This window comes from Myotis daubentonii, chromosome 10, assembly GCF_963259705.1.
Source record: "Myotis daubentonii chromosome 10, mMyoDau2.1, whole genome shotgun sequence".
Lineage (NCBI taxonomy): Eukaryota > Metazoa > Chordata > Mammalia > Chiroptera > Vespertilionidae > Myotis > Myotis daubentonii.
The window spans coordinates 80,087,778-80,110,238 of NC_081849.1; the positions used below are offsets into that span (position 1 = coordinate 80,087,778).

The following is a 22,461-nucleotide window of genomic DNA, read 5'->3' on the forward strand; positions in this document are numbered from 1 at the left end:
CTGCTCCGGTTGTCACGGCGACCGCGGAACGCCGGGGGCGGGGGCGGGGACACCCAGCGAGCGGCCCCGCCCCCTCGGCCCCGCCCCGCTGGGCGCGCGCTCCCGACCGGCCAGCGCGCACGCGCAGACTTCGGCGCGGGCGGGAGCCAACCCCGTGGCCGCCCGGCGACCCCGGTCCAGCTCTGGACCCGCGCGGAAGTCGGCCGGGGCGAGGGCACGCACCGCCTTCCGGGCGCGGCCGCCGTCCCTCTGGGAGTGGCGGGAAGGCAGGGCCCTCCCCGGGCACGGGCCGCGGGTCCAAGTCTTGGCCCGATCTAGGCTGCGCGTGGAGCCCTGCGGAGCCCGCGTGGCCCAGGAGGCGCGGCGTGGGCTGGCTGGACCCGAGAGGCGGCTCTCGGAACGGCCACGCGGGGGCGCTGTGCGTGGACTCTGCAGTCCCCGTGGCCCGGCCGCTGAGAAGCGAGTGGGTAAAAGTCGAGCCCCCTCCCACGTTCACGCCACTGCGTGGGGCCTCCCAACTTAGCAGGACACGGAGTGCAGCCCGCTGGTGCGCTCATGCGATGGACGGTGCAACCCGACTTACAAAGACAGCGGGATTCTTAGTGTCACGTGCCGTCACCTTGCGGCTTAAAAGAAAGCAGGAACTTTATTTGCTAATAAAAAACTTTAATCGAAAACGTATTTTTTTCCCCATAGCCTCGGAACGCACGAGTAAAGGAAATCTTAAGGGCTGGGAAAATCGGGGCGGGTGAGAGTTGTCCCTCCCCTCCACCCACCCGCCGCCCCCACATTCTTCCTGCAAATCCTGGAACCTCCTGGATAACAATCCAGTGGGTTTAGCCCAGAAAGTTGTCCATGAGTCACAGTTTTGTAATCCAAGCCACAGGGTTCTGATTTGATTATCTCCATCGTTCTTCCAGGGTCTTCCCGGGCCTGTGGCCCCGCACTCTCACACAGATTCCTTCCTTAAGGAAGTTAATGACTGGCATTCGCTATTATGACGTTTCTAAGGGACAATGCATTATTTTGTACAGGGAATTCATTTTGCATGCTAATTAATAGTCCCGCATACGCTACATTTTGTGAACTTGGATTTTCAGGTATCTTTTTTGGAGCAGGAAACAACTATTTTTAGACACTTGTGAAAAAAAGATTTGAAAGTGATACCACAGAATGCTTGGATTTTAATACAATGTGTCAGGTGGGTCCAGTGTCACCCTCTTGGATCAATTTTGCATTTATTACCCATTGAATGAAAAGAACCCTAATTTCATGTCTATTAAATGTAATACAAATAATTTGTTGACTGATTTTTTTTTTTAATTAGAAAAAAACACGTGGAAGAGAGGTTTACTATTTGAAGTACTGGATCACTTATCTGTCTCCTTTACACGGTGGAAGGCTTTTCACACACGGAGGATGGCGGGGCAGAAACTAGAACACTCATGGAAGCCTCGGTTTCAGGGACTGCCTCCTTTCAACTGGTCCCATTGTACCAGAGAAAATACTTGTTGGACGAATAAATGAGTGATTGATTGAGTGCACGAATGAAGGTGGTAACATCATCAATGATAACAAATGATGATTCATTAGGCTGTGTTCGGTACTGCACTTGAAAGTCGCCTATTTCTAGCCCTTCTCTCCCATGGCCTTAATTTCTAGAAGACAATCTTTCTTACTCACTGTCACATTGTGCCACAGAGCCTATCGCAGACCTGGCTGTGGGAGCTTGCTGAAGCTGAACTGAATGGAAAGAGTCACACCTATACTGAAGACACCCCCAGTGGGTTTTTTCTGAGTTCCACCGGTGCTGACCAGGCCTCCTCTTGGGTTGGTTACCAAGTAGTGACTCCCAGAGAGGAAGTGTAGGGTGTTGGATAAAAAACATGATAGCTTTTGGCCCAGATTCCAGTCTTTGCTCTGACATGTGACAGCCCAGATACTAGATATTTTTGAGCGTCGGTTTCCTCATCCCTAAAATGAAAGTAATAAAAACATCTCCACAGTAGGTTTGTAACAATTAAATAAGACAATTGCCTGGCCAGCATAACTCAGTGGTTGGGCGTTGATCTATGAACCAGAAGGTCATGGTTCGATTCCCAGTCAGGGCATATGCCTGGGTTGCAGGCTTTATCTCCAGTGTGGGCTAACAGAAGGCAGCCGATAGTGATTCCCTCTCATCATTGATGTTTCCCTTGTCTTTCTCTCTCTCTCTCTCTCTCTCTCTCTCTCTCTCTCTCTCTCTCTCTCTCTTTCTCCCCCCTCCTTCCTCTCTGAAATCAATAAAAAATATTTTTTAAAAATAAACATGACAATGTATATAACCTAACAATTACTTCCATGGAAGTAATTTTTCAATAAATGTTCAAAACAGTGGATGGTGTATAAGGCAGATGGTAGTTCCTTGGCCCTCCCAGAGCCTGAGGCTGCCAGGGGTCGTTATGCCTGGACAAAGGAGTAAGCAACTCCTCTTGCCCTTCCCCCCCCCCACTCTCCCCCCCCCCCACTCCCCAAAAAGAGGATGTTCCACACAGGGAGGGCCTGGTGGGGTAGAAACTGGAACACTCGTGGAAGGTCACATGTCAGATCTCATCTTGTCTTTGACACTGAGCTCTACCAGAGCAGCCGTGCCATTTATTCACAGCTGTATCCTCCGGCCAGTGCCTGCCACACAGTGGCGGATGCGAGGAAGGAGACATGGAAACTGAAGGCTGATTTAAACACTGTGCTGGGGACCGTGCATGGCTGATCCTAGGAACTGATTCCAGGTTGCCATGAATACAGATTGAGCGTCGCAATGACTGACCACCTTCATCGAGCTTTCCTTTGCAGGAGGCCCAGGCACACCGAGCAGGTATTTCCTCCTGCGACGGTAGAAATACTGGGCCCAGGCAGACGGGTTCCAAGCACAGGGACCCACCAGAGCCGCCACTCAAGAAGCAGCCCTGGTCTGGTCCCTCATGTGCAAACCCAATCCTTTTCTCACTAAATGCTCCACTTTGGGCATTTGAAAAACAAAGTAATTGAAAAATAAAACTTTGGGGCTGGAGAGAGAGGAGATTAAAAGGAGGAAATGGGCATAAAACAGAGGAAGAGCATAAAATTGGAGGCAAACAAGTAAATTCCCAAACGATATAGAGACCACAGGAAAGAATATTGTTAAATGGGCAAGGAAACATCAAATGAGGCCAAGAGAAGACTATGCTGGGAGCCAACTTCCTTCTTCTGCACATTGGATTTTTTTTTTAATATATATTTTTCTTGATTTCAGAGAGGAAGGGAGAAGGAGAGAGAAATATCAATGAGAGAGAGAATCATTGACCTGATGCCTCCTGCACACCACACACTGGGGATTGAGCCTGCATCCCGGGCATGTGCCCTGACTGGGAATTGAACCAGGACCTCCTGGTTCATAGGTCGACGCTCAACCACTGAGCCACGCCGGCTGGGTTACACATTGGAATTTAAAGGCCCAATAAAACTCCCAGATTTCAACACCGTGATGGCCAAAGGAGAACCCTGACTGTGGCATCCATTTCTCACTTCCTGGGACTGTGTCACTGGATCTCTTTATTGGATAAGTACCTCAGGGTCAAGTTCTAGCTTCTGGCCGTTGTTGCTCCTGCTAAAAGAGGAACGGCACACTCCCGGCACGCTTCACAGAAAGTGGGCACAGCAAAGCTTATCTGTGCGACACCCAGCGCTCAGCAGATGGCCAGGCTTACCCGGGCACTGTGTTGTAAGACGCCTTTGGTTTCTGGGGAGAACACGTGTAAATTGCTACTCTATTGCTTTTCACATGCATCTACTGTCTTCCTCCTAGCTGATCTATCGTTTAAAGTGTTCACGCTCCAGTGAGCATTCCTGAGCAACTCAGAGTTCATGGTCAGGTCTGGTTAGAGTTCATGGTCAGGTCTGGTTAGAGTTCATGGTCAGGTCTGGTTAGAGTTCATGTCAAGAACCACTTTATCACCCTGTCGGTGTGGCTCAGTGGTTAAGCCTTGACCTATGAACCAGGAGGTCAGAGTTCGATCCCCGGTCAGGGCACATGTCTGGGTTGCAGGCTCAGTCCCCAGTAGGGGGTGTGCAGGAGGCAGCCAATCAATGATTCTCTCCCTCTCTCATCATTGCAAAGGGGCCTGAATCTCTAAAATGCAATTCCTGTTATTGAGGCTCGCTATGTCCTTGGGACCCTAGGAGATATCAGCAACATTAACATTCATATACTAAGTCCCAGTCCCCAAGGGGCTTACCGTGGAGTCAGAGAGGCGGGGTGAGCTGGAACACAATATAGTCATGTAGGAAAGGACATGACTCAGGGCAGAAGCACAGAGATGGCTCCAAAGATACAAGACTATGGATGCCACGACTGAGGAGTTCCCAGGGAAGAGAGGAAACTAGGTCTAGAGTCTAGACCAGGGGTGGGCAAACTTTTTGACTCGAGGGCCACAATGGGTTCTTAAACTGGACTGGAGGGCCGGAACAAAAGCATGGATGGAGTGTTTGTGTGAACTAATATAAATTCAAAGTAAACATCCTATATAATAAAAGGCTAATATGCAAATTGTCCCCTTGACCAGGCCATCAACCGGGAGTTCGACCAGGGGGCAAGGTCAGCCGGCCAACCACCCATGGCCCCTCCACCCGGCTGGCCCAGCCTGATCAGCCCCTATCAGGGTGGGCCAGCTGGACCCCCACCCATGCATGAATTCATGCACCAGGCCTCTAGTCATTACATAAAAGGGTACGGTCTTTTTTTTTTAGTTTTATTCATTTCAAATGGGCCGGATCTGGCCCGTGGGCCGTAGTTTGCCCACGGCTGGTCTAGACTCTAGACCCTGTTAGAACAACAGGTTTTGTTCGAACAAAGGAAACATGAAAAAGGCATTCCAGACAGAAAGAAAATTTCAGAAACCCCTGTGTGCCTGGCACATAGTAGGGGCTCCAATGAATATTTTAAATCTTTTTCCAAATGAGGGAGGGAAGAAACAACAACTCTAAGCTTGAGAAATACACGGATGGATTGCAAAGACTGGGTCATTTGGAACAAGCCTTTGTTGCTGGTCAGATTAGATGTAGGGTTCATATGACTGGTTCCTGGGCCACTACTCAGGGGAAAAGGGGAGGCAGAGAGGACGCTGAGGTTTGGGTCTCTCAAGCAGCTGCGCGTAGAACCACAGGGAAGTGTCCCTGAACATCCAGCACAGGCCACCTGCTGACCCCCTGACCTGCCTCATCACGGAGGAACTCTACCCTCACCGGTTTTTCCTCCAGGATCCCATGGACAGTCTTATTTCAAAGATGGCTCTACACCTTTAAAAATTCAAGTCAAGCCCAGCCAGCATGGCTCAGTGATTGAGCATCCACCTGTGAACCCGGAGGTCACAGTCAATTCCCCGTCAGGGCACATGCCCGGGTTACAGGCTCGATTCCCAGTGTGGGGCATGCAGGAGGCAGCCGATCAATGATTCCCTCTCGTCACGGATGTTTCTCTCTCTCTCTCTCCCTCTCCCTTCCTCTCTGACATCAATAAAAATATATTTTTAAAAATTCAAGTCTTGGAAAATACCTAAGAAGCTTGCTTAAAATGCAGATTATTGGCCCCTGCCCCTAGAGAGGGAGGAGTAGGGTGAGGCCACGGTCGTCTGCATTTCTAGCCAGAGGTTCCTGACCACACTTTGCAAAATCTGACCTGGCTGGTGGTTTAAGACTCATTGACTCCAAATGAGGCAGCTCTGAGTGTTTGGGGAGCACATTCCTCAGTACATTAACATCCTTTCTTTTGCTTCCATTTTGCATTTTTGAAGACAATTCTCAAATCCCCCTATTACTAATATTTAATAATCTGCACTGATGTAAAGGAGAGACAAACCAATTTGGCCTGTAGGGCGAATGGAAAGAGCAGTGGGTATGCATTTTCGCCAGAACCATACTTCATCCTTCTCTTTGGAGTGGTGTTTTGGAGGAGTAGTATTGAATGTCCATAATAATTCTCCTTTAGTGGTTTAAGAAGGATCTTAGAAACAGGTCCTAAAAATACTGCCAAGAAAGTGAGGCGGGTAACAGGAGGCCAAGTTCTGTTTATAAACCTTTTGGGAAGAGGTTATACAGATATAGATTACATTGCGTCTTCGGTGCCACTGACCCTTTCCTCAGAACCTGAGGTGGGGGAGGAGGTGAGGGGACACACACAGCTGCTCAATGCAGACCCACAGGCCTTTGAGGTCTCACCCCGGGGGTTCTGGCCGCGTTAACATCACCTGGGAGCCTTTCAAAAACACTGATGCTTACACCTCACTGGGACCCATGGGAGCAGACAGGAAGGGCGTGCGTGCCTTTGAGAAGCTCCCCAGGTGACTGCCAGATGGTGAGGCTGAGACCCACACCTTCAGGAAAAGATGAAAATCCTCTCTATTCGCATTCCTTGGTTAGATGATAGATTATTAACACATATTATTAATTTTTCTTTACATAGTGTCTGTCCAGTAAAAAGAAAACAGTGGTAACGAGGAATCCAGGGTGTGGTCTGACCAAAACGCAGGCGTGGCCTTCACGCATCCGAGCAGACCGTGGCCGGCACTAGTCTCCGTGCAAGTCCTTCCTTGCGTCCCTCCAACACTCAGCTCAGGCCGCAGATGCCAACTTCACCCCAGGGCACAGGGGGCACAGCACCGGCTGGAAACCATTTGGAACTTCAACCTGAAATGCCAGCACTTGCCACTTAGACCCCTGCCCCTTCCCTCGACCCACCCGGCTTTGCTACAGCTTGGAAACCAGAGCAGGGGTCTCCCCCTGGCCCTTCTTCATGGACTGGCCAGAAAGAGGAAGAGCGAGAAAGTAATGGCTATGGGGCGGGGTGGGGCGGGGGGAATGAATTAAGGTGCAGGTGTGAGGAGCCCGTGACGAGACTCATGAAATAGAGAGAAAAGCTCCTTGTGCCAAATCCCATTCTTCTGGAGCTACCCAAGCCCGAGACACGTTTCCGGAGCCCGCCAAGGAAGAGGCCCGCGGAGGTGTAAGGATCAACAAGAGAAATCCAGGCGGAGGCGCTGCATGTATTCGTGTGCAGGCGTGACGCATCATAGGAACGATGCACATGTGTTCTTCACACCCAAAGACAAAATGACGACAGGCAACTCTTCGAGGGAAACCCTGGGAAAGGGACGCCTCACACTGACCAACAGCTGCTATAAAACTCGCCTTTACCGGTCGCAGGCATTGGTGTGTGTTTCATGCACATTATTTCACCCTTCGGGTGCGAACTTTAATTTCCCCTGATCTACAGGGTGGAAAACACAGAGAAGCTGAGGGACTCACTCAAGGTCAGGCAGCTAGAGGGGATGCTGGGAAATGAACCCCGACGGGGCCACTCCGCCTCACCCTTGACTCGGCACTGTCTCGAGAGGTGGAATTTTCATTCATAAAAGATACCTTGAGTCCCGGTTTCTCTTAAATAAGCGCTCAAAATTGCTTCCTTGAAAATAAAGGCCCTAAAAAAAAAAAAAAAAAAAAAAGAAAATAAAGGCCCTAAAAGCCCATCCGACAATTACAGGCTCCCACAGGGCAGGGGGAGTAACTGGGGTTCTGTTTCACTTATGCCTTGAAAAGTAAGTCGTTTGCAGACTTTGGAACGCTATTGTTAGTAACAAATGACTTGCGTCACCAGCCAGCCCATCGCCACCCGGGGCAGGTGCGACTCCATCGCTGTGGGAAGTAACAGCCTGGGAAGAGAGCCAAGAGCCAAGAGATCTGGAAGAGGGAGCTGGAGGGAGCATCAGACTTACACCCACGTTCCCAGACCAGGGCCTCTCCCGAGAGTGGGGCTAGGGCAGTAGCTGGTGGAAGAGGCACCATGGCACAGATTGCAGCTGTGCCTGGAGTCACGGGTAAGCTTTGGGGCGCCCTGCACCTGCCCAGACTATAGGACAATGGCCCCAGAAGCCACGGCATTTATTGCAGAAGATGGAGGCATTTCCACTCAGTAAAGGAGGAGGAAGAAGGAGGGAAGGTTCACTGGTCATTGTTATTCTTGCCTTGTCTTTCCAGGGCTTCTCCACCAGGTGGATACATGCGAAGTTAATGCAGTGGTTCTCAACCTTCTGGCCCTTTAAATACAGTTCCTCATGTTGTGACCCAACCATAAAATTATTTTCGTTGCCACTTCATAACTGTAATGTTGCTACTGTTATGAGTCGTAATGTAAATATCTGATATGCAGGATGGTCTTAGGCGACCCCTGTGAAAGGGTCGTTCGACCGCCAAAGGGGTCGCGAACCACAGGTTGAGAAGCGCTGAGTTTAAGGTGACTTGTGTTTTCTCTGGGAGAGGTACCCAGAGCTTGTCAGGGGCGTGGCCTGTGAGTCCGCCTGTGTCTCCTTTGCATAACGACGCAGGGTTCGTGTTCTGGAAACTGCCTCACTGCTCCTGCCACCATTACCTGTGATGCTTCGTGTCACCGCTGGCTTGGAGGTCTGCTTCCTCCTTGAAGGCAGATGACTTATCTCTGCGCTCTGAGCTCCTTCCTCTTCCGGGCACAAAGCAGGAATGTGGTCACTCTTTTTTTCAATTGTCTGACGTTGCCTTAAACTTGACTTTCAGATTCTTGGCACGAGTGACGGCATTTTCCTTGGCTTGTTAAACAAACCTGGTGATAAGAACACATCACTCCTGTCTGCGTGCTATCCGGCCATCCCAGGTCTCTGGGCCCCAAGATAAGGGTCAACGCTATGGCAGCGTGGGCGTCCTGGAGCTGTCTGTCATGATCCCCCCTGAATCTTCTCCGCTTCTGAGACAGGAAACTAAACCCGGCGGCCGGATGTCTTTCGATTCAACCAAAAGCTATTAATCCCCATGAATAGGTCGAAATGGGGAATCTGAGTCACCCAGACTCAGAGTGGCATTCCGACCTCACTTTCCCTCGGCTGCGGGAAATATCATTTTTCCCAGTGACAAGCCGCTCATCTTCACTCCTGCAGAAGGACATCCTCCCAGGTTTTCTGACTTCCTGTCTCTCAGACCGAATTAACAACCACACGTGTGGCCTGTCACACTTGATGACATCACTGCTCCCACAATAGCCTTAAACGAGTATTTTAGTTTAAAAAAAAATCACTTAAAATGTTCTGGTGTGTGAGTGCAGTCAAGGTCATTTCATGCTATTTTCCAAGGCTTTTATTTTACACTAGAGGCCCGATGCATGAAATTCGTGCAAGAGTAGGCCTTCCTCCCCCCGGCTGCCAGCACCGGCTTCTCTCTGGTACCTGGGACCTGGGCTTCTCTTGCAGCCCCGGCTTCATCCAGAAGGATGTCCAGCCTAATTAGCATATTATGCTTTTATTATTATAGAAGATTATTATAGATACTTGGGGAACTTGGCATCCGAGAGGTTTCAGCAAGATGTCATCTCAGTCATTCACCTACATGTTCCAGATGGAGGGCCCACCTGGTGTGGCTGAAGGCTCCGTGCATCTATGGCTGGGGGCAGTGCCACCCCCTCGGGCCTCCCCAGAAGTTCACTCTAGCACCCACTCTGTCAAAGAATGGCCTCCGAGGGGAATCTGATTCTCTGCAGAGAGTTTTTAATCCCAGTGAACAGGTCAATGGGGAGTGCTTCAAAGGCCCGCCCCTAGACTCCTGCTTAATGCACTCCCCGGGCACGAGCCATGTGGCAGGGCCCCTCGGTGGTCTGCATGGAAGAAGTCTGAACTTACCCCAAGAGGAAGCCCAATCTTCTCAAGGTTGCCAGTGAGCCTGCTGCAGGGCGGTCAGTCGGGAGCCTCCACGATGCCTTTAGCTCCCGGGAATTTGCTGCTGATCATGGGAATAGAAAGAGCAGGGTGCTGCTGTGGGCGGAGCTCCGGAGTTTACAAAACACCCTGTTGGCCTGCTTCCCTGTCCCTCTCTACTGGTGTCCGATGAAGGCCGCTTCCCCCGCCCCTGGGTCAGCCCTGCCCTCCACCCCAGGCCTACACCAACCTGGACAAGGTTTGGGACAAGGAGAGCTGGGTAACTGCTTGGGCAGCAACGTTTGCGACGTCCTTGGGATGACCTCTGGATGCCAAGGTCTTTACCTGCAGGACACCTACCTCATTTTCCCAGGGTCTCAATTCTCAGCCAGCTCTCCTCGTCCTTTGCCTCCCTCACCACTCAACGCCAAATATAAAAGGCCGTCTCCTGGGTCCCTTCCTTCCTGGATCTCCCATTCTACCCCCTCCCCTTGTGAAGGGCGTCCACCTAGGCAGTTTGGCGCCATAAGGAGTGACTTCTCCTTCTCACTTTGCTCTGTGTTCACTGGCGAGACGTTGGTCAGAAGCCACACTGTGGAGGTCTGGGTGCTTGGGGTTCTTATTTTATACCTGGAGGGAAAGGCCACCTGAGTAAACACAAAGTTGTAAAACTTAGCGCCGTGGGATACCACCACACTCCAGCACCAGCAATTCTGCAGGATGAGCTGCAGGCATATATTTAGGCTGTGTGCATGTTCTGTCTGCAGCATAATGGCTTCTTAAAATTAAAGATATTCCTCATCAGAGAAAATAGCACAATAGTGACGCTTCCCCAACGGGCACAGCCAACTATTGGTAACAGACTCTAGAAGGCACCGGCGGTCCCTAGAGAATAAACAGGCTGCTGAGTGGAGAATAGGACCCCACCCAGTCGCACCAGCTCAGTGCTGACCCGTCTTCAGCAAGAACCACAACAAAAAGAACAAACGGCAACTTCCGGGCACTCCTGTTTCATGTGCGTTACATCCGTTACCTCGTTTTTCTCTTTAAAAGACCATTTTGAGCTGTTAAAGGACAGAGTTCAACCGAGTAGATTTAAAGATCTAAATGGACTTTATGAAGCGATTCATGAATGGAGCAGCAACTAGAAGGGCGCTCAGCGGGGTTGTGCAAAATGGAAGGGTTTTATAAGGAGAGGGATGGGGCAGGGGAGCTATTCACTAAAGAACAGAAAGGACTGTTTTTTAGACCACAGTATCTTTTGGGGGGGGTTACTATGCAGACCCCCTCTTCTTTCCATAGGGCATGGAGAGGGCCTATATGACAGATTGCCTTACTGGTGTTGACCAGAAAATTCCAGTCTCAATAAGATTCTATTTCTGGGAGAGGATGAAACAATTAGGTCAGCGATTAAGCCAAGGCATGATACCAAGGACTCAAGCACCAATGAGGCCATTTGGGGCTGTGGCTTTTCTCTTTAACAGCGAGTGCAGGGGTGGGCAAAAGTAGGCTTGTGGTGTGAGTACACAAAATATTCTTGCATTATTAATTTATTATAGCATTATTTGCATTACAACTATAAACCTACTTTTGCCTCCACCCCTGTGTATCTTTTATATCTCCATTTTGCATAGGAGAAAATGTTTAAATGTTAAATTGCCCAGCTAGTAAGTGGTAGAGCAGAGATTCAAACCCACTCTTCATCCACATACTAATATTTTGTATTTGGTCCCCAGAACACCCTACACAGAGTTTGAGACTTAAAAGATGTGCTGATCCATTTGGGGGAATAAGTTAGGTATGTAGTAGAAACAGCCAACAGCAAAAGTTACCCAGTGGAATCACCAACCACTCTATCTTTAATTTTTCCTATATTTGGACCAGTGATTTCCCATATTATTCCTTCATGTAACATTTACCGAGCATCTACTCGGTTCCAGGTACTGTGCTAAGTGGAGCACAGAAATAAACATGACGTGAACCCTATGTTTAAGTAGCTCATATCTCAGTAAGAGATTCCCAAAGCTACAGAGGTGGTTTTTACATCATCTAACGACATGGCAAGGGGAGTGACACTAGCAGACCACCAAGGGGATGGGTCAGGCAGGCTTCCTGGAGAAGGAGACATCTGAGCCCCGAGATAAAGGTATGAGCAGGAAGAGGAAGTGTGAGGAGAGCAGGTAAGACTTTAACAGGCTGAGGGGACAGTGTGAGCACAGGCAGGAAAGAGGGATGGTGGCGATTTCAAGCAGCTCCTTGTTGCTGATGTGAGAGATTGGGAGTGTCAGCCATCCTGGACAGGAGGTGGGGACCCCAGTGAGAACCTCCTGCGGCACCAGAGGGAGGAGACGTAGAAGAAAGAGTAGAGATGTGGTGGGCAAAGGAGAGGAGAACCAGGAATTACTGCCCCATCACTACCTGCAGAGGTCATCACAACACAAAAGAGGTGTAGTTCACGTCCTTGAGTTCTCTGTTTCTCTCTGGATTTCTCTCATTTTCTCTTAAAACATGCAAACTAGACCCTCAACACTTTTCTGTACCTATTTCATGACAAATGTTACATTACATAGCCAGCAGATGGCGCTAAGTCTAAAGAAATAAAATATTTTGCCTACTAACGGTTTTTATTTTTAAATATATTTTTATTGATTTCAGAGAGGGAGAAGAGAGCGCGCAACATCTATGATTAGAGAGAATCATTGATCAGCTGCCTCTTCCACGCCACACGCTGGGGATCAAGCCTGCAACCCAGGCACGTGCCCTGACCGGGAATGGAACCGTGGCCTCCTGGTTCATAGGTCGACACTGAACCACTGAGCCATGCCGGTTGGGGCCCCCTAATGGTTTTTAGTGTGTATTTCCTTCTATTTATTTTAAAAGAATTTTTTTTTTATAAGACAGCACATCCTTTCACTAAGTATGGGAATAAACAACTATATTTTAGCTTAAGATAGTTTTGCTTTTTACAACATTGTGAAGAGAGGCTGACAAAGTCCAACTGTTCATTTAAAATAGCTGGACTTGGCGAGAGTAATTCTATGGCCATGCACAGTGTGTACACACAATACCTTCACGGGTTGCATGTCTGGACTCCGCCGTTCTCAAACGACTTTCCTCCCTTCTGGGAGGGTCTGGACCTGGGAGGGAGGCCGAGCCTCTCATGGCCACACCGGCACTCTCCTAGCAACAGCTACTGTGAGCGGTGAAAATGGTCACCTTTTAAAAAAATAAGAACACATTTCATTTGTATTTTTCCTATTTATTATAGAACCTGGGTGTTTGATAGATAAAAAGTATCAAGTACACAGATGTGCTTGGTTGCAAAAACTGAATTCTTACCATATGGGGGTTATAGTCCAGTATTCCTGCTTACTGACACAGGATAAAGGCAGGGCTGTTTGGAATTCAGAGATAATCCACCATGTAACTTGACATTCCTGAACTGGCTATTCAGCGAGTGGGGAGAGAGAGCACAGGGATATAACATTTGTGGAGTCCTTTCACACACACTTACTCATCCTCATAATGACCCTTCCAAGTAGGTCCTGTGAGTTCTGATTTACAGGTAAAAAAAAAACAAACAAAAACAAAACAGCTGCTCAAAGTTAAGAAACATGACCTAGCTTAGCACAGCGCCTGGCATACAGCAAGCACTCAATTAATACCTTTTGAATGGATGGTAACACACCTAGTAAAGGAAGTGCCAGGATTCAAACTTGGACCCACCTGGTTACAAAGCCCATACTATTGCCATCACACACACTCCCATGTGTGTGAGACAAGGCAGAACTGTTTTAAAATGGCTAAGAAGTATCATTGCCTAATGTACACATGGCTAATAAATCCAGGAACCTGTGGTTTCTACCTTCGAAAACTATTTCAATTTCAGGACATACACTTGGTAAAGGATGAGGGAAAAGAGAAAACACACAGAGAATCTTCAAGGTTTCTTTTAATTTTTAAACATACATAGCACATGAAAATAACATAAATCTGTATTAACACATTATATCTACATGGGACATTTCATGAGTTAGTACAACTTGTTCCATTTCTTTGTTGTTGAATTCTGCCAACTTTAAAAAATGTTTCCTTTAAAAACACCATCCAATGTGTTACATTAATCCCATGAATGTTAGGTGTCTCTTTTTCTTCTTTGCCTCACACACCAAAACAAATTTGAAGGAGCTAAAATAAAATACTGCATACTTTCCTAGCTGCTTTATATCCTCTATTAAAATATTTACAACTATAAAAGTTGAAAAATAATTTTATTGGCTTTCTTGTATATAATCTCCTACCTACTATATGTGAGCTAATCTATGGAAGTCATTTTGTTACCTCAAATATAGAGGGCCAGGAGCATAAGGGAATTACAAAAATTCCAAGATGTTCATTTAAAATAGATGTACACTAAAAATACTCCTGATGTGGCATATTTAATATACAGCAAGGTGTGTTTATGTTTGCATGTAGCATCAATATCTTCAAGATAACTACCCCTTTTCAAAGCATTATTGTTGGGTAGGTTTTATTTTAGGGAAAGAATTTATAAAACATCACCTTTCTCATTGCAAACCAAAAATAAATGAGGGCTTAAAATATGTTATTACAAAAGAGGGTGACCAGAAAGAAAGATTATGTCCGGTGAACTATGCCCTACAAGGTGAAATGCCTCATTCAAGATCTGGAATCTTAAAATCTCATTTGATAAACGTAACTGGATTTTCCTTGCCGATTATGTTTAACCCAAAAATCATGTCATGTATGATAGCAATGTTTATCTGGATATTAAAAGAAAAACCACTGGATTCTAAAGACAGATGGATAACTTGTTGAACTTAGGCTGACAACTAATCAGTGAAAAAATACTTATCTGGTGGGATAAAGAAATTCGAGAAGTTCAAAACATTACCAAGTAAGCTGTTCTTTAAAAATACTTAACTTGAAATGATAGAAAGTTATTAAAGCGATAAAGACCTTTCCCGAAGGCTGGTAAAAGCCGGAAACACCCTGAATAGTGGCCTGGTCATAAGCAATGTCCTCCCGGAGGCCAGAAGTCGCGCTCTCAGGGCCTGAAGCACCCCTTCAGGAACAGCTTCCGTCCACCCAAGTGGTTTGGAGAGCCTGGACACCGTATGTCCTGGTGCCAGAGAAAATCGGAAGCAAGTCACCGCATTGGGTTCAAAAGGACGTACCTACCTTTGATTTATTAAATAATTGTGCACATACATTTTTTTAAAATGTTAAGATGACCATCTGTCCACATGGTATGAAATAAATGATTGAGATGACAAGCTTAACAAGGCTGACATTCAATGGGAAACAATGAAATAATCTGCCCTTTAATAATCAGAAACACTAGATCATTTTACTGTCTTCTTCTTGAGGGTCCCTTATTAAAGATTGTGATCTTATTCATGTAAATAAGCCGAAGGGACTGTGTCCGATGCACTTCTCTGGGCCACGGTGCCACGGGCGGCCGCCGTCTCAGGCCACCTTCAGCACCCGGTACATGCTGTTCTGGAACACCACGGTGAAGTAGGGCCGGGCGTCCTGGAGCAAGGTGCTGCACAGGGGAGGGTTCGCTGCATTGGAAGGGTCTTCCAAATCCCAAATCTCAAGCATGCTGCAGCCAGGCCTGGAGACAGGGCACAGCAAGCCACGTTAGCACGGCATGCACACCCAGAGGAAGCAGAGACATCACCGCACCATTTCAAAAAGCGTAAGTTCAATAGAGATAAACATATGGTGCATTTTCACGTTCCACTTAATATGTTACTGAATCTAATAAAGGATCCATATACGTTCAGAACTCTATTTAAAAATTCATTTTCAAAATAAATATAAATCAATATATTTTCTAAATGATATAACCAACCAAACATAAGGCCCATTAGTAGTGGAATGAGACAGTTTTAAAAAGTTAATATAATTCCTGATGAAACTCATATTCTTGAGCTTACGGTATGAAAACATGTAACACAAGGTAGGAAAGGGAAGCTCTGATGCCAGGTTTGTTCCCCTCAACCCTTTCCCATTTTGGTGTCTCTATGAGTGAAGTGAATGAAGTAATATTTCTCACTAAAGAATATTTTCCTTAGTTTCTTGACTATAATAGTGGTTTTGCAGGTTTTGACTGCAAAAACCAACATCTGGGCCTATTTAAATCCATTTCTACCAACCTTTTTCCTTAGTATCGGTCACACTGCCCATTTTTTTTTTTTCTGGTCTGATAAATTTTGGGTTGGAAACTGGACACTGGAGATTATAAATGGTCGTGATTCTGGACTCTGTTTTGTTCTTGTGATGACTGTCAATTTGTCGTCAGTTAACTTGCCTGGGTCCCCAGTCGTGCACAGCAGCTATCTCTGCTCAGGATTTTCAGGTTCTAGCTATCATTAATTTGTAAAAGTTCTTCATATAAAGTTTATCTGTAAGTCCTTCATCAGGTATATACATTGCAACTGTTTTCTTCCAGTCTGTGACTTGCATTTTCATTTTCTTTTGAGGAAAAGATTTCAATTTTCATGTATACAATTTACTTCTATTTTATGGCTAGTGCTCTATGTTCTAAGAAATCTTTATAATTTTAGCTTTTACATTTAGTTCTGCAATCTATCTCAAGTTAATTTTTGTGTGTGGTACAGTGTGGGTCATGGTACAGTTTTTCTTCTATACAAATATCCAGTTAGATCAGCAACATTTTTGAAAAGACTCCTTTTCTTTCAAGTAAAAAATATTATTTTTCACATTTCCTTTGTTGTGTTTTCTTTGACCCATAAGTTATCTACACATTTATTGCCTAGTTTCTATTATGTGCAGATTTACTAGGTATCTATTTATTACTGATTTTAATGCAGCTCTGTACAATTTCATGCCCTTATTAAGCCCACTAAGGCTACTTTCACAGCCCAGCATACCTTCCCTTTCCATGAGCATTCCACGCCTCTTTAAGAGAACATGTGGTCTCCACACCCCTTTAAGAGGACATGTGGTCTCCAGCTGTTCCCTTTCGTGGCCTACATATGCCAACCAGATCAGGGTATCTGATACTGTTTGTTGTTCAGATCTTTTATATCCTTGCTGGTTTTTTACCTACTTTTCTCAGTAGAGAATGGAATGTTCACATTTCCAGCTATGATTGAAGATTTGTGGGGGTTTTTTCTTTTATTTCTGCATATTTTTACCTTGTATTCTTTGAAGCACTACTTAGATGTATATACATTTATAATTATGATTTTTTTGTAAATTAATCCTTTTGTCATTATAAAATACCTATCTCTGTGATGATAAGCCTTGTTTTGAAGTCTACTTTGTTTTATAAAATTTCAGTTAATGTGATATGCACACACATGAACATTACGATGTTCCTGCTTATTTTGCGAGATGCCATTTCTCCCTAATGTATTTACTAGATGTTAAAGTGGTATATAAAAATAAGCTACTAAAATTTCTGCACTTAGCTTTTCAACACTGTTATAGCCTAATTCCCAATTATCCATAGGAGAAATGAAAATGTTCAATGTTGGGCTTAACAACTAAGCACTTCTTGGATCAAGGAGTCTTAAAAAAGCCTCAAGATATTCAGTAAACATTTTTAATTTTATGATTTTTAGAGATTCAAAATTCATACATTTAAATATTTTAATCAAAGTATTTTTATGTCCTTTTAAGCTATGTGAAATTTTTCTCATAATCATATAAATCCAATGCAATCTGGCTGTAGTAGCAAATTCTAATATCGCCTCGGCTTAAATTAAAACCTCTATTTCACACATCTAATAATAAAAGTTATCATAAAAACTTGAAAAATCTTTATGAAAAAACATTTAAGATAATACATTAAAATTTAAAAGTCAGGAAACTCAAATACCCTAATATTTTGAAATTAAATTCTACTAAAATGATAATTTGTTTTCCTACAAGAAATAATTTTCAATAAAATATTTTTAAATTATTTTAGGATAAAAATTCTTAAAGAATCAGGACTACTTTAATAAAGTAAAACCACTGTTGCTTAAAAACATGTCATAGGATCATACTCACTTAGTTCTCACAACACACCACGCCTCTTCTAGAATGTAGTAATTCACATGTAACTGCAACAACTTATCCCTCACTTCTTTTGCAGATTTTCGACTATATACGCCATAAACTATTTTTGTCCGGGCCCTTTAAATTTAAAAACAGGTTCAAGAAATTGTAATGCATAGTAATAGAATGGAGTGAAGAAATTTCGCTAGCAAATTGAAATCTCAATGCTCATTGGGTGGGGCATATTTATATGGCCCCCAATAGCAAGAATTATTTTGGGGGGGGGTGGCAGTTTCCACACTCCTTCTATTCCGCACATGCTAAAACGTACAGCCGTTTGAATCTTCCATGTACTGCTTGTTTATAAACCGGTTTAGGGTCTAGAGTTACAGAGGAGGATGATCATTCAGAATATTAAATTTGCTTTGTATAATTCATTAAATCATTATTCTGGCTCATGCAATACATTCCGATAGAGGCTAACTAGAGTGAAAACATAGATTTCAGTAGACAGCTTCATCTATAGCAGCTCTGGAAAGCGTACGAGTTGAAGCTGAAGGTAGGGAACAGAACTTTCATTCAGTGGGTGCCCAGGGGAGCAGTCAGACAAAGTACCTTCACAGAAGGTTGGGAAGCAGGGATACTCACCAAAACATGGTACACACGTGGCTTAGCCCTGCCTGGGAGTTTTTATGAAATTCTGAACACTTCGCCATTTACACATAAGATATTGCTTAGGAGTTCAAGCAAATGGGATGCCCAAACTCCACAGCCAGGCATAAAACTTTAAATAATTTAAAATTAGACCTTTAACAATAGGCCAAAAGTATATGCAAAGGAAAAGATTGCCCTGACAATTACTAGAATGATTAAAATGATTTCTGAAAATCAGTCACTTAAGAAAAACATAATTTTCAGATGTCAATAGAAACTTGAGGTCCCAAAACCACTTAGCAAAAGAACACCCTGAATTTTCATAAAAGCATGTAATACAGCAAATTCCATGTACTTTCTCTGTTAAAAAGGCTCGTCACTGGCCCCCAGTAAGGCGGAGAAGGGTTTCTTAAATCAGGCGGAGGGCTGAGTCCAGAGCAGGGACTGGAAGAGTGTGGCCAGCTCAGCTCCTGGAGGAGCTCCTGGAACGCGCGCGCACACACGCACACACGCGCGCACACACAGAGAGGCTGGTCATAAAGACGTGACACATTTTTCACTTTGTAAAAACTGGCTTTTGCTTGTGTCAGTTTCCAGGGCCCATTGAGCCTGCTTTGGAGTCCAGAGGCACATGTCATCTCTGGACGGTCAGTGCACATTTTTGAATTTCCAGCCTGGACATGAGGATGAGAGCATGTGTGTGCACGTGTACAAACTTTTCCCCAGTCCTGAGAGTCAGCACAAGTTGCAAGTGTGTCTGAACTATCCCACCAGCTGCCAACCTCAAGTCCGCGTCCTCGTAATGCGGGTGATTCACGATGGGGCGCAACGTGGACAGCTTGACACTAGCCATGGTAGGCATGGCGCCCGCGAACACGGCATCTGAGAAAGAAGATTGCCTTCCTTAGTGACAGGCCTTGAAGAAAACCACAAGTTACTCATCTATCACATTTGAACCCAAATGGAGAACAAGAAGTACATTTAAACAATGACCACTGGCCCCGTTCTCTCTCTTCATTCAGTATCGACTGACTGTCCACTGTAATAACAGCCAGACTTTGTTACGTGCCATCCTGGTGCCGGGAACTGTGCTAAACATTGCTACTGGGATCACACGGTTTAATTCACACAACTTTACACGGTGGGTTCTATGTGATTCTCAGTCTGTAGACGAGGAAGCTGAGACACAGCAAGGTTAAGCGACTTGCCCAAGACCACACAGCGGGGACCTGTCAGAGCCCCCTCCTCACCCCTCACCACAGCTCCCGCGGCATCAGGCACTGTGCTAAGGTAGAAAGAATTGTGTGATTTCATATCTTGCTCCAACAATTTAACCAATTAACTATCACGATTTTGAATTTAATTAAAAAGGCCTGCTGCTTGCATCTATAGACGCTTATGGCATGCAAATGGTCAAAATGCCAGGAACTGGTAGGCTCCAAGGCAAGTATCGTGGCTCATTTTTAGAAAAACTTTTGTGGGTTGTGAACTGCAGTTCTGAGGCCCTGTCAGAGGAAAGCCTTGCCTTCTCCCCTTGGATCAGCTGTAAATGTTCATAATGAAGATGTCTTGGTTTCCATTTGGTTTTATAATGTAGACACTTGCAGTAATGGCAGGTATAAACGTATCACCTTTTGCGTAACTCGGGACTCACCAAAGCCAATTATCTGACTTCACTTCCAGTTTTGTCTCTTGGAGACAAAAGGACCGAACACTTACCTGCAGGTATTTCTGTATAATAAATCATTGTATAATTATGAAAAACATCATTTTTAATCAGCACAATAAAATCACCAATACGAACAGTTCTACTATAAATAACTAAACGTTTACTTTCAAATATAACCAAGCATTCTAAACATAATTTTGAATTGAAATCTCTTTATATGCCTTTGAAAATATTTAAGCCAACTGAAGTAGAAATGCGTATGAATTATGGCAAGATTCATAATGAAAAGCTCCCGGCTAGAGCCGAGGTTCCCAGGAGTGATTTTGTTTCCTGGGGACAGCGTCACCTGCTGGAGACACGTGCCTGCACGCTGTGCAGGAGAGGGGCTGTGGGTGTCCAAAGGGAGAGGCTGATGCTAAACACTCTGCAAAGCACAGGACAGCCCCCAAGGACAGCAGTGCCAGCCAAGGCTGAGAGGCCCTGGGCTGGAGGGCACCCGGCCCAGGGACACCAGGAAGACACTACGTAGGTCTGTCCGGCAAAAGTTGGAACCACTGAGGAGAGACCATCACTGACAGAGAAAATAAGAACGTAACAGGGAAAGGCTAGAGTATTTTTCTTTAAATATACTGAAGTCTGCCCAGCTGGTGTGGCTCAATGCTTGAGCAACGACCTATGAATCATGAGGTCAAGTTCGATTCCTGATCAGGGCACATGCCCAAGTTGCTGGCTCGATCCCCAGTGTGGGGCATGCAGGAGGCAGTTAATCAATGATTCTCTTTCATCATGGATATTTCTATCCCTCTCTCCTCTCCCTTCCTATCTCTGAAATCAATAAAAACATTTATTTATTTATTTACTTATTTAATGTTTTTATTGATTTCAGAGAGGAAGGGAGAGGGAAAGAGAGAGATACATCAATAATGAGAGAGACTCACTGATTGGCTGCCTCGTGAACATCCCCTGCTGGGGATCAAGCCTGCAACCCAGGCATGTGCCCTTGCCTGGAATGGAACCCGGGACCCTTCGGTCCGCAGGCTGACACACTATCCACTGAGCCAAACCAGCTAGGGCTAAAAACATTCTTTTAAAAAGTTACAGCACAAAGCAGTGAACAACCCTTGATTCCTGATGTTAATGAAAGTTCTTTTTGACCATTACCTCAGTGGGATTGAAAGAGGGCACAGAATCACTTTTTGAAAAGCTATGCTTCAGTGAGTGCCGGAGCAGCCTGCTCAAAGTCTGTGTAGGTGTGAAAGACTGTATGTGTGGGTGCATTTTCACATGTGTGCGCGTAAGACTTGCTCTGTATGTAACGAGCAGCCACACACCTGCTCTGGTGCTGGATTTGATCCACTCGATCAGCTCCTCCTGAGGCAGGTTATTAAATTCTCCCAGGATGCTCCACTGGCCGCGCAGGTTGACAAAGCCTTGGATCGACATGACGGTGAGGAGGCCAAAGATGACATTCTCAAAGCGAACTCTGTAAAAAAGCCAGCCAAAGAGCTGAAATGAGAGAAACCGTTTGTCATTCATTCTTCATTTTTAATTTATCGGTACAATTACAGTATTACAGATGTCTTCTCTTTCCCACTGACCACCTCCACTCTCCTCCCACCTTAAATGAAGAGTGCTGTAGGGTGATAAGTGCTCCCCTGGCTACTTAAACTGAGGGGGATTAGCACTTGGTAATACTAAGTACACTAATAACTTACAGAACTACCACCCCCTACTGTTAAAAACAGCAAGTATCTGGAATTACTGGGTCCAGTTACAAAATGAAGCTTTCTCTCTTCTCTAAAGAACGAAGGAAGGAACCCCGGATCCTTCCAGCACCAACTTACGCCCCGGGGTTAAGGTCAGCAAATCCCCATCTGGAAGCATCCTGGGACCGCATGCGGTAACGTCCGCCTGCTTTTTACGGACATCCTGAGTGATGGGGGAGACCCCGTGAGCACAGACACGTATATTCCTCTCGGGAAAAGCAACCGACATTCACAAGACGCTCACGATCAAAGCTAAGTAAGGTGTTTCTAGAAGCACCTTGGTCTCAAAATTCCAGCTATTTTGTCTAGCATCTTGGCTACAGTAGCGGACACCTTCCCCAGGGACTCCCTGGACCAGGCAGCACAGCACCACAGCAGTTACACTGCGTGACTCTCATGTCCGAAGAGCAGCCAGGGCTGGTGCTGATGGGCCGAGAAACTCTTGCCCAGACCTGAACTCCACCCAAGGGCTATGCTTGTGTGTAGGCCACTGACAGAGGGGAGAGCACGCCTCATCGGGTGTCTTAGAAATATCAGCTGATGTCTAGGAATAATTTTCACAGCTACTTGGAGTTGCCTTTCTTACTCTATAGGGAAGCATGACCTAACG

At 45.7% G+C, this 22,461-nt stretch overlaps 1 protein-coding gene across 1 annotated transcript in view; it reads right to left on the reverse strand.

The window, feature by feature from the left end:
* Positions 1-13,682: 13,682 nt before the first annotated feature.
* DPY19L2 (dpy-19 like 2) overlaps positions 13,683-22,461 on the reverse strand; it is a 46,003-nt gene continuing 37,224 nt past the window's right edge. Inside the window, exons 19-22 of the mRNA XM_059655850.1 lie at positions 21,417-21,591; positions 19,199-19,298; positions 17,775-17,900; positions 13,683-15,366 (exon numbers count right to left, since the gene is read on the reverse strand). Coding sequence (XP_059511833.1) covers positions 15,216-15,366; positions 17,775-17,900; positions 19,199-19,298; positions 21,417-21,591 — 552 coding nt within the window. The 3' untranslated portion in view covers positions 13,683-15,215. The remainder of the gene's footprint in view (positions 15,367-17,774; positions 17,901-19,198; positions 19,299-21,416; positions 21,592-22,461) is intronic.